This window comes from Exserohilum turcica (assembly GCF_000359705.1).
Source record: "Exserohilum turcica Et28A unplaced genomic scaffold SETTUscaffold_4, whole genome shotgun sequence".
Classification (NCBI taxonomy): Eukaryota; Fungi; Ascomycota; class Dothideomycetes; order Pleosporales; family Pleosporaceae; genus Exserohilum; species Exserohilum turcicum.
The window spans coordinates 2,289,071-2,303,995 of NW_007360247.1; the positions used below are offsets into that span (position 1 = coordinate 2,289,071).

General features: G+C 52.6%; 6 protein-coding genes and 1 non-coding gene across 7 annotated transcripts; 3 read left to right on the forward strand and 4 right to left on the reverse strand.

Annotated features, from left to right (window-relative positions):
* Positions 1-176: 176 nt before the first annotated feature.
* Positions 177-816, reverse strand: SETTUDRAFT_21679 (uncharacterized protein; the record flags this gene model as incomplete). The annotated part of the gene is made up of 3 exons (XM_008029859.1): positions 177-612; positions 724-737; positions 808-816. 3 exons carry the CDS (start codon positions 814-816, stop codon positions 177-179), a joined length of 459 nt encoding a protein of 152 aa, XP_008028050.1.
* Positions 817-3,191: 2,375 nt separating this feature from the next.
* Positions 3,192-4,490, forward strand: SETTUDRAFT_21680 (uncharacterized protein; the record flags this gene model as incomplete). Its single annotated transcript, XM_008029860.1, has 4 exons — positions 3,192-3,300; positions 3,354-3,875; positions 3,947-4,081; positions 4,150-4,490. 4 exons carry the CDS (start codon positions 3,192-3,194, stop codon positions 4,488-4,490), a joined length of 1,107 nt encoding a protein of 368 aa, XP_008028051.1.
* Positions 4,491-5,463: 973 nt separating this feature from the next.
* SETTUDRAFT_t41 lies at positions 5,464-5,562 on the reverse strand. The gene has a single exon. It is a non-coding gene; the product is annotated as a tRNA-Phe (tRNA).
* Positions 5,563-7,801: 2,239 nt separating this feature from the next.
* Positions 7,802-8,105, forward strand: SETTUDRAFT_155595 (uncharacterized protein; the record flags this gene model as incomplete). Its single annotated transcript, XM_008030463.1, has 2 exons — positions 7,802-7,986; positions 8,060-8,105. 2 exons carry the CDS (start codon positions 7,802-7,804, stop codon positions 8,103-8,105), a joined length of 231 nt encoding a protein of 76 aa, XP_008028654.1.
* Positions 8,106-8,501: 396 nt separating this feature from the next.
* On the reverse strand, positions 8,502-10,462 carry SETTUDRAFT_93209 (uncharacterized protein; the record flags this gene model as incomplete). Its single annotated transcript, XM_008030464.1, has 2 exons — positions 8,502-9,165; positions 9,249-10,462. 2 exons carry the CDS (start codon positions 10,460-10,462, stop codon positions 8,502-8,504), a joined length of 1,878 nt encoding a protein of 625 aa, XP_008028655.1.
* A 720-nt stretch (positions 10,463-11,182) lies between these two features.
* On the forward strand, positions 11,183-12,466 carry SETTUDRAFT_21682 (uncharacterized protein; the record flags this gene model as incomplete). Its single annotated transcript, XM_008029861.1, has 1 exon — positions 11,183-12,466. The coding sequence occupies one exon, from the start codon at positions 11,183-11,185 to the stop codon at positions 12,464-12,466; it is 1,284 nt and encodes a 427-aa protein (XP_008028052.1).
* Positions 12,467-12,587: 121 nt separating this feature from the next.
* SETTUDRAFT_21683 (uncharacterized protein) lies at positions 12,588-14,374 on the reverse strand (the record flags this gene model as incomplete). Its single annotated transcript, XM_008029862.1, has 2 exons — positions 12,588-14,123; positions 14,240-14,374. 2 exons carry the CDS (start codon positions 14,372-14,374, stop codon positions 12,588-12,590), a joined length of 1,671 nt encoding a protein of 556 aa, XP_008028053.1.
* Between the last annotated feature and the right edge of the window lie 551 nt (positions 14,375-14,925).

Below are 14,925 nucleotides of genomic sequence, written 5' to 3' on the forward strand. Positions count from 1 at the left end.
ATCACAAATTATCCCGCTCGCGTACCATGAACAGAGAGGGGAAATCTTTTTTTACAATGCCGGCGCCTCGGTAGCCGTCTTTTGCGTCGTCCTCGGCTTGCCATAGCTTTTGTATGTGTACATCTAATCACCGTACGGCGACTTGCTCTCCTCCCTACTCCTCCCCTGTCCCCATGCTACGAGAAGCGATCGCCCTTCCGACTCCGATACACATCACTCGCCTCGTACTTGCTCTTCTCGCCCACCCGCTGCCCCTCATTCTCCGGCGCATGTCGCGTAGGCGCCGGATCCTGACTCGCCTGCACGCTTGGATTTGCCTCTCCGCCTCCATTCCCATTCCCGCTCGCACTCCCTCCCTGTTCGCTGCGCAACCGGCCCACCTCGCTCGTGATGCTCTGCGGCGCCGCCTGCGCGGACCCTGGTCTCGCGCTCGGATTCAGCGGCGTGGTATTCGACGACGACGACGACATTTGCAGTCCATGTTCCATTTCGTAGATTCGGGCGCGCTTTTGCCGGTCCAGCTCGGCTTTGTGCGCGCGGTCTGCGTTGATGCTGCGTTTGGCGAAGAAGTAGGCGCCGCCGCCCGCGACGATGAGCGTTGCCCAGCCGTAGCTGTTGTGTGGGAAGAGGGTTTGTCAGCGATTGTTGTTGTGCATAGCGGCGATTCCGAAGCGCGAGTGCAGGGTAGCTAGATGTGTGTGTGTGTGTGTGTAGGTGACGTACTATACTGATTTGACCTGCGATTGACCGTCTTAGTTACTCCTGTCTTCTTTTGACTTATTTCCACGAGGACAGGGCTGTGCTTACCGTGTTCATTTTGGCGAGCTACCGGTTGTGTGTGTGCTGAGCAAAGGACAATTGCGGGTAGCCGAGCTGGGATGCCACAGCTTGCGAGTTTTGTTTGCCGTCCATGTTGAAAGTGGTCTGATTGTTGTAGGGCTGGCGGCGATAGTTCGGCGTTTACCACTCAACCCCCACACTTGTTTCGCGGGGGTACGTACTGTAGCCCTTCTTTCTCCTTTCTCTCTTGTGGCTTGACGCCTTTTCATCGCGCCTCTGCTACGGACATGCGCCACTCGGACAGCTGTTTGTGCATCTTTATACTGATATTGGCGAATTGGACGTTTCCACTCTGCGCATACGGGAGGCTACTTGATTAACAGGTATACATTTTCTACGACTGGTACTAACTAAGCCATCGTCTGAAAACTCCTTCTCTCTCGACTTCATACCACTCTGCAATGCACATTGTATGCTCAAGCACACAGCGCTATGAATTTGACTTTTACATTTCAACCCCCAAACGCGATACATTGCCCTACTTATCATGCTACCAGTTACCCATACTCACTTCAAACTTTCTAACCACGAGCAGTCACCACCAACGGAAATAAGCCGTATATCGGCTTCTTGGCATAGAGGATTCGAGCGCAGTCTATCTCCCACTGCAACTGGTACACCACCCAATCCTTTGTTATGCGATAACCAGTCGAGTCCTGAAACGCCGCGCCAGAATGCGAGGCGGCTCCGCTATCAACTCCGCTCGTGAGATACAGCATGAGCAACGTCTGAATTGACTGCTTTTTTCAAACTCTATTCGAGAGATGCAGCGGATTGGTGGTATATTTCTAGTTGGCTTGATGAGTCAGATGCGACGATTCGTGCTCGTCTGTCGCATTGGATTCCGCGACATCATGAAGTTGATGTACCCCCGCGGCTAGAATGTAGGTATGGGCAATTTTGCCGAGGGATTGATATGCGACGCCCGGGAGATGCACCACTATCGCCTGTGAGAATACTTGAAAGAAAATCGACAGGAACAGTGAAGTATCTCTACTCAAACCCCGCACTGCTTGATCACCAGAAGAGCAGCCTGATATACACCAATTTCATCCAGATGCCTCGAAGAAGTTGGAATAGTCGCAACTCCCATTCGTCATGTCGGCCACAAACACATATGCAGCGCCTCTCCGTGGAAGTCGATCCTGTACACTATTCGGATGCCTCCGAGGTGAAGGAGGTTGTAGTATGCACTATCCGAACCATCGGCAAATGACCTGTATCTTGGTCAAACACGAGACAGCGTTTCAGCAACGGTGGTGTATGGCAATCGCATGGCAATCTTAGGCTGCACAAAAAGTGCTCGACAACTGCCGAGTTACAACGCTCATAGCTGTGAATATTTCCGTTATGCCCGCTTTCCTCCGAGGCTGGCTCAGATGATTTCCAATCATACCGTACCCCATCGCATTGTGTCGCTCCGCGCTGACCCACTCGATAGGAGAAGTGTTAGACTTGTCAAAGAATATGCCAGGCCATGATTGAAAGGGGACCAGGCTGATTTCTAGCAGTCTTTGGCGAGACCCACCGCGGCGCTGCTACTTACTCCAACCGGTGGCCCCACCACCATGTAACGGGAGCGACCCGCTTTGCACGGCGCCAGATCTCAAAAAACCAGCTCCCCGAAGCAAATTCCCACCTCTCAAAAGTCCTATTCGCCCTCGCTGTCGCGTAAACGCCCGTGCGCCGTTTCCGACATTCAGGGCCATGACGGGCGACGTCGGCTGCCACCAGCCGTCATGTTTCGCCGTGGCGTGCTACTCTTCGATTCGAAACTTGACATTTCGGCCATCGAAACCTCTCGCGCCTCATCATTGCCATCCTTTGATAGAACAGAGCAGGCGACTCTGATTCAGCAAGCGCCACATGGTTGCCAGCATGCATACCGTACTAGTTCTCGAAGTTTGAAGCCAGTGGAGCCGCCTCATCGCAGCGCTTAAACGCCTATGACAGGCTAGGCAGCTCCGCCGCGGATCCTCTACAAGCAATCGTGAGGTTTGCTGAGGCTTGCTTGTTGTTGTCTTGGCTGTCTCCCGTACTCCATTTTTTCCTCGCCAAGAGCTGACTGAGGCGCCCGGCGGAACAATTGCATGCAATTCTTCCCCTGGCCTATACCAGAGCACGTCTCATGGGCGTGGAGACCGCCGCGGCTCGCGAGCAGGTCAATTGCCTTGTGGATGGCCTCTTTGGCCGCTCTGTGAAGTATATATCTGGTCATGAATTCTGCAGTTAGTGATCATCTCATCACCAACCAACCTTCACTTCTTCGCAGCTCGACGCTATCGTCTTTCTTTCTTTTCCTTTCTATTCTACTCCAGCGCTGAGCGCCAACTTGATTCAACTCCATCATTATGTATTACTCGACTCCTCTTGCGCTTGCCGCTCTATTTACCACTGCACATTCGCACGCAGTCCTCTTGCAAGCTGTCGGAGACTCTGGTTCCAGCCAAGGCTTCTTGGGTATGTTGACCTCATAGCACCAGGCCTTCGAATATGATCTAACACTGATTCAGTTGACCCTGCCATTGCCCGTAATTGCACTACCATCTCTCCTTGCCAGCAGGATGCTACTATCATTCGTAATGAGGAGATTTCCCAAAACATTGTCAATGCATGTGGCAGGACCGAGATTAATGGCAACATTGACATTGGCGAGCAAACCGAGAACGAGCTAGCAGCTGGCCGCATGACCAAGGTCTCTGCCGGCTCCACAATAGCAGTCACTATCCACCAAGTCAATGCCGATGGCGCTGGGCCGTTCGAGTGCGACATGGACGAGACTAGCAACGCCGTCACCACTTTCACGCCACTGAAGGTTTCCAACAACGTCCCCGGCTCTTTCGGTCTCTCCCAGGCCAAGGAGCAGGATTTCACCATCAACGTCCAGATGCCCCAAAAGTTCAACTGCCTCGGAGCGTCCACCGGAAACATTTGCACTATCCGCTGCCGCAACAATGCCATTGCTGGTCCCTTTGGTGGATGCTTCGCCGTCCAACAGACCGACGGCACTGGCCGTACCAACAAGAGTGCCGCTGGTAAGTTTTACTTTTCCTCTTCTCATCCACTAGCGCCAGCCCAACCCTACATGTATACTCACTGCCGCTAGCTGTCGACACCACTCAGACACTGGAGGGTATCTCTGCACAAATTCTCCAAAACAAAAAAGACCTCCCTGCCGCCATTGCGGCGAACCAGGCTGCTGGTGCTGCAGGCGGCAATGAGGGTGCCAGTGCCATTTCCGGTGCGTTTGACTGTTCATTCCACGTCGCAGAGATATCTGTTTGGACTGGTGGCTAACGTGTGTGATAGCTCTCGCTCCTGCTGCGACTCCAGCACCCAATGCTGGCAATGGCAATAATGGAAACAAGGGAAACCAGAACGGTAACAAGGGAAACAACGGGAACGCCAACCAGAACAATGGCAACAAAGGCAATGGGAACAACGCCAATGGCAACCAGAACGCCAACCAGGGCCAGGGTCAGGGCCAGAAGCAGCAAGGCCAGCAGGGCCAGCAAGCCCAAGGACAACAGGGTCAAGGCCAAGGACGCAACCAAGGCCAGGCACAGCAAGCCGGACAAGGCCGCGGCCAGAACCAAGGCAACCGTGCTGGCGCCCGACTCCGCCGCTTCAGCCTCAACTTCCTGAACTAAGCGAGCCTCCCCCTTTCCCCTTCCTCCCTCCTTCGCCCCCTGGTGGGCCCAAAGAGCCAGAACCCCCATTAGAACCCCCGCTCTTACTTCCGCCACCCCACCCATTCCCATACATACATACGCAAATAAAGTTGGTGCTCAAAACGAAAAAGCGCTCGGAGAATCCATTAAACCATAATCCAAAAAAAACACAAAGGCTGGTCTGGTATCCATAACCCCCCCTCCCTTATCCTTTTCATCCGGTTTTTTTTGTTCTTTTTACATTTGTACAACAGACTGTGTATATACATAGCTTTTAGGTTTTGATACTGCATGTATGGTTTAGAGAGATGCAGATGCCATATGTATGCGAGAGTAAGGAGAGGATAGAATGTATATGTTTGCCTCTTCATTTTGTAGTTCTTTCTTCTGGGCTTGATATGTGATGACATGTGATAGATGCTAGAAGGTAGATGATGAGATGGGGGAAAGGGAAAACGCTTGGATGTAGGTTTGTAGTTTGAACGAGATAGCTTGTTGAGTGATATGGTTGTGTGGTTGATTACAAGGGCTGGATGACGAGGGGTTTACTACTTACATATTAGTAGTTGATCAGATGTTTTGGCACTTTGTTGTTGCGAAATATCGAGAAGAATTATGATATCTTATACAGTACTGGATCGAGATAAGATAGTATCTATTCACCACACGCGTATCTAATGCATGTCTAAGTAATCAAACATCATATCGTGGATACATACACACTCTCTACATCCTGCCGTCTCTCTCTCTCCGTTCCCTCGTATTCTTCAAACAGGCGTTTCTCTCTATCACGCAGCCATCCTCCCAACTACCCAAATCACCATCTCTATTCTCGCATCTAGAAAAAAACACAGTAAGAAGCGCCACTTACCACCTTTCACCTTGACCTTAGCCTCAGAACGGAGAAAAAAAATCGTTCGAAGAACCCTGAGCGAAAAGAGCCCAAGCACGCTGTCCCCTTCGTGGATCGAACACGATACCTCCAGATTAATCACAAAACGACCGAATTCTCGACTTCAGTCTGGCGCTCTCCCAATTGAGCTAAGGAGACAATTTTTCTTGTTGTTGCGATGACGTAATCTGCAGCTGGACACATTACATTTTGCATCTCATGGTCTCTCTGTCTCTGTCTGTTTTCCAGCAGAAGTGTACTTGGGATGGAAGAGGTAGGTGGAGAAGGTGGAGTAGGGATCACGCTTGTTATTGTGGTTGTGTTCGCATGTGTGTGCCGTTGTGCTCGCTAAACACGGGATAAGTACTTCAGGGACTTGGTTGAACTCCACTTTAGCGTGCGACGGGCTCGTCTCGTCTCGTCTCGTTCCGTGCCGGGTGCTGACGGCGCTAAGGTCGATTTATTTATAGTTACTATTGTGAGCTGCGCTGCTGGTGAGGACTTGGAATCGCTCGTTTGGAGGGTGGCGGTCGTGCAGGGTGCGAGTGGAGGCTCGTTGAGGAGCGCTGTTGTGCAGCAGCCGTGCGTGAACTCGGGTTGCTTTATATTGCGTGTAGCGGCTATTCCTCATAGTCAGTATGGGGTTGTTTGCTGTTTTTCGGGTGTTTGTTTGTAAATAAATCATGTATGATGAACAATGTAGTAGGAATCGCGTCGGCGCTGGTATTGGGTACTTGATAAAGAGGGCGGCTGTATCGGATCGATGTCTGTTAAAGGATTGTAGTCGGTAGTGTTGTTTTGGATATGAGCGTGACCAGAAGAACCGGTAAGGTGGGAGATTAGGTGGTAGGTGGTATATTCTACCAGTGCGAGAGTGAGTGAGGTGGATAGCTTTGTATACTGTCTTTCATTGTGGGTGAGTTGCCATGGACGTATCCGCTGTGATGTGTTTGATACCACTCTCTTCTCTTTCATGGTTACAGAAATGGATTAACTTCTGTGCATGCCTGCATGAGCTTCCAAATCATCTTGTGCACTTGTTATGTTAGCGTTGCGATGACAATCTTCGACTCGAGACACCGCCTTGGGACGTTAACGCAACACACCACAGGTAGTATACTTCTCAGCTCCATTTGAAGATTAAGATCTAGAAAAGTTGTTTGGGAGCGGGCCTACCATGCACATACGATATCTCAATGACATGATGCATCCGAACAGGGGTTTGAGATGTGCACTCGCAGACGCGCCTCGGATTACTCGATCCCCCTCTCTGCTCACAAACAATTCGAAGATGATTGCTCCGGAAGACACTGAACAGGTAAGCCGAGGGTGATGAAACCAAAAAGGCGTCATAGCCCATGACTGCTGACTGATCCCCACCTTGCCGTGGGCCAATCACAGGGCAGCCAATTCTGCTGACACGGTAAGCTTACCCGTGTTGCTGACCACGCAATGAGTGGTGGATATGTCGTGAGTACCGCGCTATTCTCCGCTGACCAGGCCCAAATGCATGGGGAGCGGAATATCTCCCGGCCGCGTAGATTCGGACTCGCGCGCACTCGCACGACAGTGGTGTGATCCGGCCGTATGGAACAGGGCGAGAGCGCGTCTGATTCGGCCTGCCAGCACGGCACATGTAGCTCGCACCGCACGAGCAAAAGTAGTCGTGGGTTGTAAAAAGACTAGGAGTCCCCCCCCCCGGTTACTGACTTTACATCTTCCTTCTTCCGCCCTCCTAGTCTCTTCTTCTGCCCCAAGGCTGCCTTTAGTTTTCTTGGCCTTACAAACCCGTTTATAATCAAGCCCGGAAGCGACCGCGCAGGTGCCATAAGCTTTGCAGCACAACGCCTTGAAAAGCCGCTCATCCCCGTCACCAAACATACCTTCAGGAACAGGTACGTCACTCTGCGTTACCCCCATACCTTTGTTGATGCAGCCGCGGTTGTGGTAAGGGTGAGTACCCGTGATCCTTGCTGGACCGCCATAAGGCGCACAGCGCCGGGCCATGCAGACAGCCAGGCACCCCAATCACCACTGCATCTCCAGCCTCCCTCCCTACTTTGCCGTCGCTGACTTTGTGTTGAAAGAAACGCAACATCGTCTCGGAAAAAGAGAGCCACACGACCCCACATTCCGTCCAAAGGTTGCCCAGCCTCCACATTCCGCCCGCAGCCAGCTAGCTACACTGCCCCACATATTCCGCTCTCCGAAGCAAGTCAGCAACCAAGCAGCCAAGCACGCACGCCGCCACAGCAGCCATCCCATCACGACTACAATACTTGGTTTTAAAGTCTCACGCTCGCCGGAACCAATACCACTGTCTGCATCTACGGGCGAACCATCCCCAAAACTAAACCACCACACCACTACCACATACACACTACATACTAGCTCAGAAATGGCCCTCTCAACACACACCATGGCGCACATCCGCCGCTACTCGACGCGCATCCCTCACGATCCCCACTACCGCCTCAAAGCCACCCTCGCAACCAGCTACGTAGTCTCTGCCCTGGCCCTGCCCTTTGTCCCGCCGCTGCTCGAGACGAGGAGGACAAGGGCCGATGGAAGTTACATGACAAAGTATGTTATCTGCACCACAGGGGACTCCGCATCAATTACCGGATTGGCAATGGAGTGCTAACGAGTGTTGTAGGGAGAGTGCGTATTGCTCGTCGCAGTACCTTGGTTGTCCCAAATGAGCTTCTGGGCTACTACTAAGTAGTGAGTGTTTACCCGAACCCGGCTTTCTCCAAACCCAAGTAAGCTAATCTAATGCCGCAGTTTTTCCTTTGTTGTATCCTTTCCATGATGATAGGACTAGGATGCGGGCATTTAACATACTTGGCGTTGGTTTTACCTTTTCTTTCTTCACTTGACACCGATAAGATACTCAGGAAACGGCATGGCGAGGGGGGGGGGGGCTTTCTGCATCAGAAGCCCCATCATCACAACGTATACCCATAGATCATGTCACCTTAATGCTGTAAATTTGGTGCGAGCAACTCATGACACCATCCACATGAATCACGTACATATCGACCATAAACACTATACTACCGCAATTTCGCCGAAGCGTAACGTTTCGATACCCTCCCTCACCCTTGATGAAAATTCTGAGCTTCTTGTAATTCCACTGCATCATGCATCACTTCTTCCTCGTCTTCGTCCTCGCTAGCCGTTTCCCACATGGTCACATAAAACTCTCCGTTGTGCTCGAAGAACTGCATGCCCTCATCGTCCATAAAGTCATCTTCTTCATCAAGCTCCATGTCGAGCTCCATATCGTCTTCTTCGTCCAGGTCATCCACTTCGAATTCATCTTCGCTGTCAACTAGCGCCTCTTCTTCCTCGTCCGTGTCGAACATCTCCATAAAGGCCAGCCGTCGATTGGGACGTACAAACTTATGCCTCAGGAGACGCAAACCACGCCGAGTCTGGTTTGTTAGTCTGGTAATGTCACCATCTCCCAGTTGGTCCGTCTCAGGGGGCGCTTCGTCGAGTTTTGCTGTCCTCTCTATGGATGGCGCATCTTCTCCGTTGTCTATGTGCCGATGGAAGCCGACCGCCCTAGCATCGTACACACAGTGAACTACTGGAACCCGTTCGTTGTGGAGATATGGGGGTATCAGGTTGGGACTTTTGTGCAGCTCTATCATCATCCGGAGATTGATGCCAGCCTGGAACAGCCTGTATGCTTTTGCATGGCGATTGCGAAGAGCCTCAGGGCTACAGATGTACCTTGGTTCAGACAAATCAAGCCTATATGCCGCGTAGAGCAAGTCAGTGGGCTTTCTTGCCAGAAGTGATGGCGTCCTAACAAAGGAGCAGATTTGGAGACTTACCGGATATACGAGGACTGCATCAGTTCGAGGGTTTCGAGCGACGGGAGCGCGGCGTAACGGTCAAAGTCCGGAGGGTGATCCCAAAAGTCCACAGGAACATCCCAATGCCGGCGAATCCGGAGTGTTTCTAGCTTAGGCGGAGCCAGGTCGCGGTTCATGATGATTCCCTGGTGCAGAAACGAGGTAGTATCACACTCCATATATTTCAAGGCGTGAAAGTGTCGCATGCCATCTCCAGTCGGCCGGATGCTACGGAGAATGTGCGGGCTTGTATCTAGATGCCATCCAGGGTCGAGATGTGTCAGGCTCTCAAGAGAATGCTCAACGGCCGATAGAGCCTTCAGTGACGCGCTTGCATTTCTAGACAAGAGAGGTTTAGCACCTCGCGACCGGTTGACGTTGAAAACATTCTCGCCAAGCGTTAGCGACCTGAGCCGTGCTGGTGTGCGCAGGATACTCAGCAGGCTCTTGGGCTGGAGCTCGCACTCGTCAAAGTACAGTGCAGTCAAGGGGGTCTTGCCCACGTGTGAGGCAAGTTGCGGAATTTCTGCATCTGGAAATGCAACGCAAGAGATGTGTAGGTGCCGAAGGGTAGGGTGCTGAAAGAGACAGTGAAAACCATTGAAATCCCAAAAGTCCGTGTCAGCGCCGTGTGAATGAATGGTCAAACGCTCCAACAAAGCCAGCCCCACGGTCCGCTCGATGTCTTTTCCTAGACGCCGCTGCGCCAGAATCATTTCTGCTTCCCTGGGACCCTCTGTGCATGCAGTGTCAAGGGCGCGGCGGAAGCGCTGCATATCACCCTCTACCCAGGCCTCGCCGCCAGCGCCTTCCCAATGAAAATTGTCGTATGGGCTCTCAATATGCCAATCCCGCAGGTTGACCATGTCGGCGACGCATTCATTGAACGTGGCCCTCAGCTCGTCGCTATCTTTCAAATCGCCCGGTTGGTACTGGTACAAGATTTTTAGGGTTTGGACGGCGCGCACACGCTGGCGCCGCAGCGTAAAGGCCGAGATAATGGCGTGAAGGTTCTTTACCGAGAGAAGTTCGACCGTCTTGTAAAGCCGCTCCTCGGCCAGATGCTGCATGGCCCGACATGTCTGCGCGAGCGAACACAGCGCTTTGTTGTTGTCTTCCAGGTGGTCGAGTACGAGGAGGGCCAGCTCGTTGGGTAGCGTCGAGCTGGCGCTGCTCAATAAAGCTGAAGTCATAATGTTAGAGGTATTGCGGGGATATAGGGGCCAATCCCGCTATGTAGTCTTGGTGAGTTTGCTGCCTAGAAGGATGTGTAAAAGATGCTTGTAGCCCTCGTTAGCAGGCGACTGAAGAAGAGTTCGGCAATGTAGGCCCACAAAGTCATAAAATTTGCATTGAGCAGGCGGCCGTGTTTCAGTCTGTTTCTAGTCGAGCCGGAAAAGACCCGTTGCCGCTGCGGGCCAGAGAGTGTGAAGAACGCGGTTTTGGCTGGCGCTATCGAAATTATGCAGGGACGAGCGAGCAATCAAGGGCCGGCCGCGGGGTTCCATCGAGGGGCACTGGCCAATGACGTCGACGCCCCCTCGAAATAGTCTATGCCGTTTGGGGAAACCAGCCCTCACGTGCACCTACACGTGCCCTCGACCTTCACCCTGCAACACTGAAGCGGCGGCATATATCAACACCCAACGCGGCTGTACACACGCTACTGTGATAATAACAGCAACGCAGATTTCTGGCAAATGATGACTAGGTGCCGTATAGATGTATCAACATGGCTCAACATTGCAAGCGGTGACGGCACAAACACCGTCATACACGCTCCGTCATGCAACATTGTACTTGATCACCGCTCACTCTTACGACTTTAGTGCTTCCGCCTTCACCTACACTTACCGCTGAATGGCCGTTACCAGCTATAACCAAAAGCCCAACACCACACTCCGCCAAGCACAATGGATCTCGACGCATCCAGCACAAGCGCAGGAAAAAAACGAGTAGCAGAAGATATCACAGCCCCGATAGGCTTCCAGTCTGCAGCTCCCGCCCATGACACCCCGCCTCGCATCCTCCGCCGTCACCACCACCGCCGCCGCAACATCGCCGCCAAAATATGGGGCCCCGACATCCCTTCCTCACCTTACACCACGCCACCTAACAGAGCCCGCACAGCCAAGCAGCCCTTCAACATCTACAAAGCCATTCTCCGCCACAACAACCTCTTCTTCCAATTCGCGCTCCGCCTCCCCTATCCCACAATCATCGATCTCTACGCCATCGACAAAGAATTCCACTACCGCCTCAACAAATACAGCGTCTCCCTCATCCACGACTATGCACGCTACCACGCCCCGCTCGCCGGCCACATCTTCAGCTGGACGCTGTACCCGCGCCTCTGCATCTCGGATCCCATGCTGCGCCCCATGGACGACCGGCAGTGGCTCGCGCGCGACGTGCCCGGGTTCCGGTGGCTCGGCATGATTCTGTGGCGGCAACGCATTGTACGCAGCATCCTGACGATCCTGAGCATGGAGGGCCACCGGGTGCCCGCAGTGTGCGAAGCCGCGCTGATGAAATTCTGGGTGCTGATGGAGTCGCAGACGTCGCAGCTGCGCCTGTCGTTTCTGCGTGACAAGGCCATCTGGAGCGACGCGGATATCATCGCGTTCCAGCTTTTCCTCGTCAAGCTCGACATGCGTTTCTCGGACCCTGTGCTGGGAAACGGCGCGTGCATGCTGGGAGCTATGCTGCTCAGCCAGCGCAGTCTGAGTGCTCTGTGGAGAGTGCTGAGTGGCAAGGCTAAACTGGATTATGATAACACGGCCGAGATCTTGATCAATACGTACTGCATTGAGGATCTGGATACCGAAGCGCAACCCTGGCTGGAGGATATGGATGATGGCGAGGACCGTGACGGCCAGGGACATGGTGTCTTGGCGCGGGAGGGCTGGCGCCGTGATGGCGCAAAGATGCAGCATGCGGTTGACATGGTGATAACCGAGGGCGTGAGAAGAGGGCTGCATGTGCAACAGTACTATCTTGATTTTATGCTCTACGGCCATGTGGACCATGAGAGCGGCAAGAATGTGCCGGTGCCGACGCTACTGAAGGGAGACAAGAAGATCCAGCTTCCGAGGGAAGGATGGCCAGAAAGGGCGCTCAGAGACCAGACGACCAAGGCGCTTGACGTCCGTTTTGGAGTTTACAATCGCCGCATGGACTCGAACACACAACTATGAGCTGGTCTCAACAGCCGAGAGACCAAGTTCAATATATTCCATTGTACATGGGATATAATCACAAGACTTGAGAAAATGAACTAGCATCACAACTTCCATTTCTTAATTGAACAATCCCAGTTCAATCCTCTGCCTCCTTCAATGCTATATACTCATCGATAATGCCCACATAATCAGTCGGCATATATGCCTCAAACCTTTCCCGAAACCACGTCGCCTTCCTCTGACTCCGCACACCCACATCTCTCAGCAGCAAATCCACGTACGGCAAGCAGTCAAACGACAATTCTGGGAAGCGCGCGCCAAAGCTCCTGCTGTAGCGCCATCGCGTAAACTGCGTGTGCAGCACTGTCTCGTACATTGCGCGTGAGGCGATTTCGTCTTTCGTGCTGGCCTGCTCGCTGCGCAGCGAGGGGATGCGGTTGTCGAGGAACGCGGTGATCCAGAGTGCTTGTGTCTGTGCTAAGGTGGCTGTCGCGGGGCAGCGGTATGCGCCGGCGAAGGCAAGGGTGCGGCTCTGGAGGAAGGCTGGGGGCACCATGAAGCGGTAGAGGCGATACGGTTGGGGTGTGAGGTCATTGGTCCTGTCAGCGAGTAGTTCCGGGTTCCGTGGTGTAGGTTGCTCTTGTAATTTAGGACATGTTTGAAAGATTTGCGCGTCGGCACGGCCAATGTGTTCTTGTGCGGTGGGGGATGCATGACCTGGAAGGCCGAGCTCCTTGTCGGTTTGAAAGTCTAGCTGAGGAGTGTCTTTCCAGCCTGTTCCACAGATCAAGACGTCTGCTTCGACGACCTCGCCGGTTGAAAGGTGGACCGAGTGATGGGAAAGTTGCGAGATATCGGCAATGTGAACTCTGATCTTGCCACTGCGCACAAGCTCAAAAATATCATTCTTGTAGCTAAGAACACCACGGACGGAACCGACAAAGAACGACTCATTCCAGGGTTTGAGTTTGGCCGTCTCGGGATGAGTGTCGTAGCCATTGCGTGCCAAGTTTCCCTGCTGCATTTGGTTGAATACCGCATCTGAGATCTTCCTGCCCAACCAATGCTGGCTAAAGAAGTTATGCAAATAGGAGAAACCATCTTCCCAGATGCATGGACTGAGCCAGGTCATGACACGCGTCAGGAACAGCCGCTCCGGAATTATCTTGAAAGGCGTCACTCGACTGGGCATCATCCAGCAAGGACCGTGACCTGACTTTCGGATAATCCACTCGACTTGGACACCAGCCGAGGCGTAGGCATTGGCGATATCCCAGGAAAATTTGGCACCTCCGAGTAAAGCAATCTTCTTGTATGGCCCCAGGCCGTTTTCCACTCTAGCAAACTCGCTGGAATGATAGATCGGTGCACCGAAAGCCTCACTTCCAGGTAGCTTAGGCATTGAAGGTTGCGACGTCAATCCAGTCGCAACGACCAATTTTGTAGCTACGATTTGGTATTCCTTTTTAGTCGAATCTGTTTCATCCGAGACGGTCAACAGCCAGCCCGCTGATCCCTGGTCTACCGCTGACTTGACGCTGGTGTTGAGACGCATATGCTTAGCCAAATCGAACTTCTTAGCATAGCCAAGCCAGTATTCATTCACGTGCTCTCCCGGAATATGATCGTTCTCAGGGTCAAAATTCGTGGTATCCATGGGGAAGTCACTAAACTATGCACCAGTCAGTATCTGCACACAGCGCACTCCACACGAAACATGTGTATCTCAAATGTTTGGAAGTGGTTGTTGGTGTGAAGCCCCGGGTATAGCCTGTCCTTTGACCATACCCCTCCAATCGAGCTGGACTTGTCCAGCACAAAGATTGACGCATGGGGGTGGACATCGCGATACGTTTTAGTGGTGACAAGTCCATGTAAGCCTGCGCCAATGACGACCAAGTCAAATGTCTTAGGGTTAGCCATCGCGATCAACACTCAAAAGAGTCGAAGTTGCGGCGTTTGGCGGGCCATCCCCGCGGCGGACAAGGCGGAATAAGTATATCTCGCACAGACCCAGTAACGTGCAGGGTCAGTAAGCTGGGCAGATCAGTAAGCTGGGCACCCCACCAAACTTCGCGCGACGTTCTGCGCAATTGAGCCACAACAACGTATTAAAATAATATAAAATTAAGATATATGGTTTACTATTTAGCTCTGCATGAAGTCTAAGTATGTCCTTTAACGTGACACTTCGTGCACGTTGGCGGCGCGCGCCGACGTTGCTCACTAGCCTGGTTCTGGCTACCCCCCATAAGTAACCTTTCTGCCTCTGCCACAAGCTGCTGAGCCTGCTACACCTGGAGTACCCCACTAGAAGCAATATATTGACGCTGTTGATCTTGCTTTTGCCGCTAACGCTAGTTCTTTTTACGTAGCTTCTTATTCTCCTCTACAAGTATCGTTGCTAATTGCATTGTAAGCTAAGCGCTCTTAGCAAGCTAGCGTATCGCAACGCTTGTTGGACTCTCTAGCTG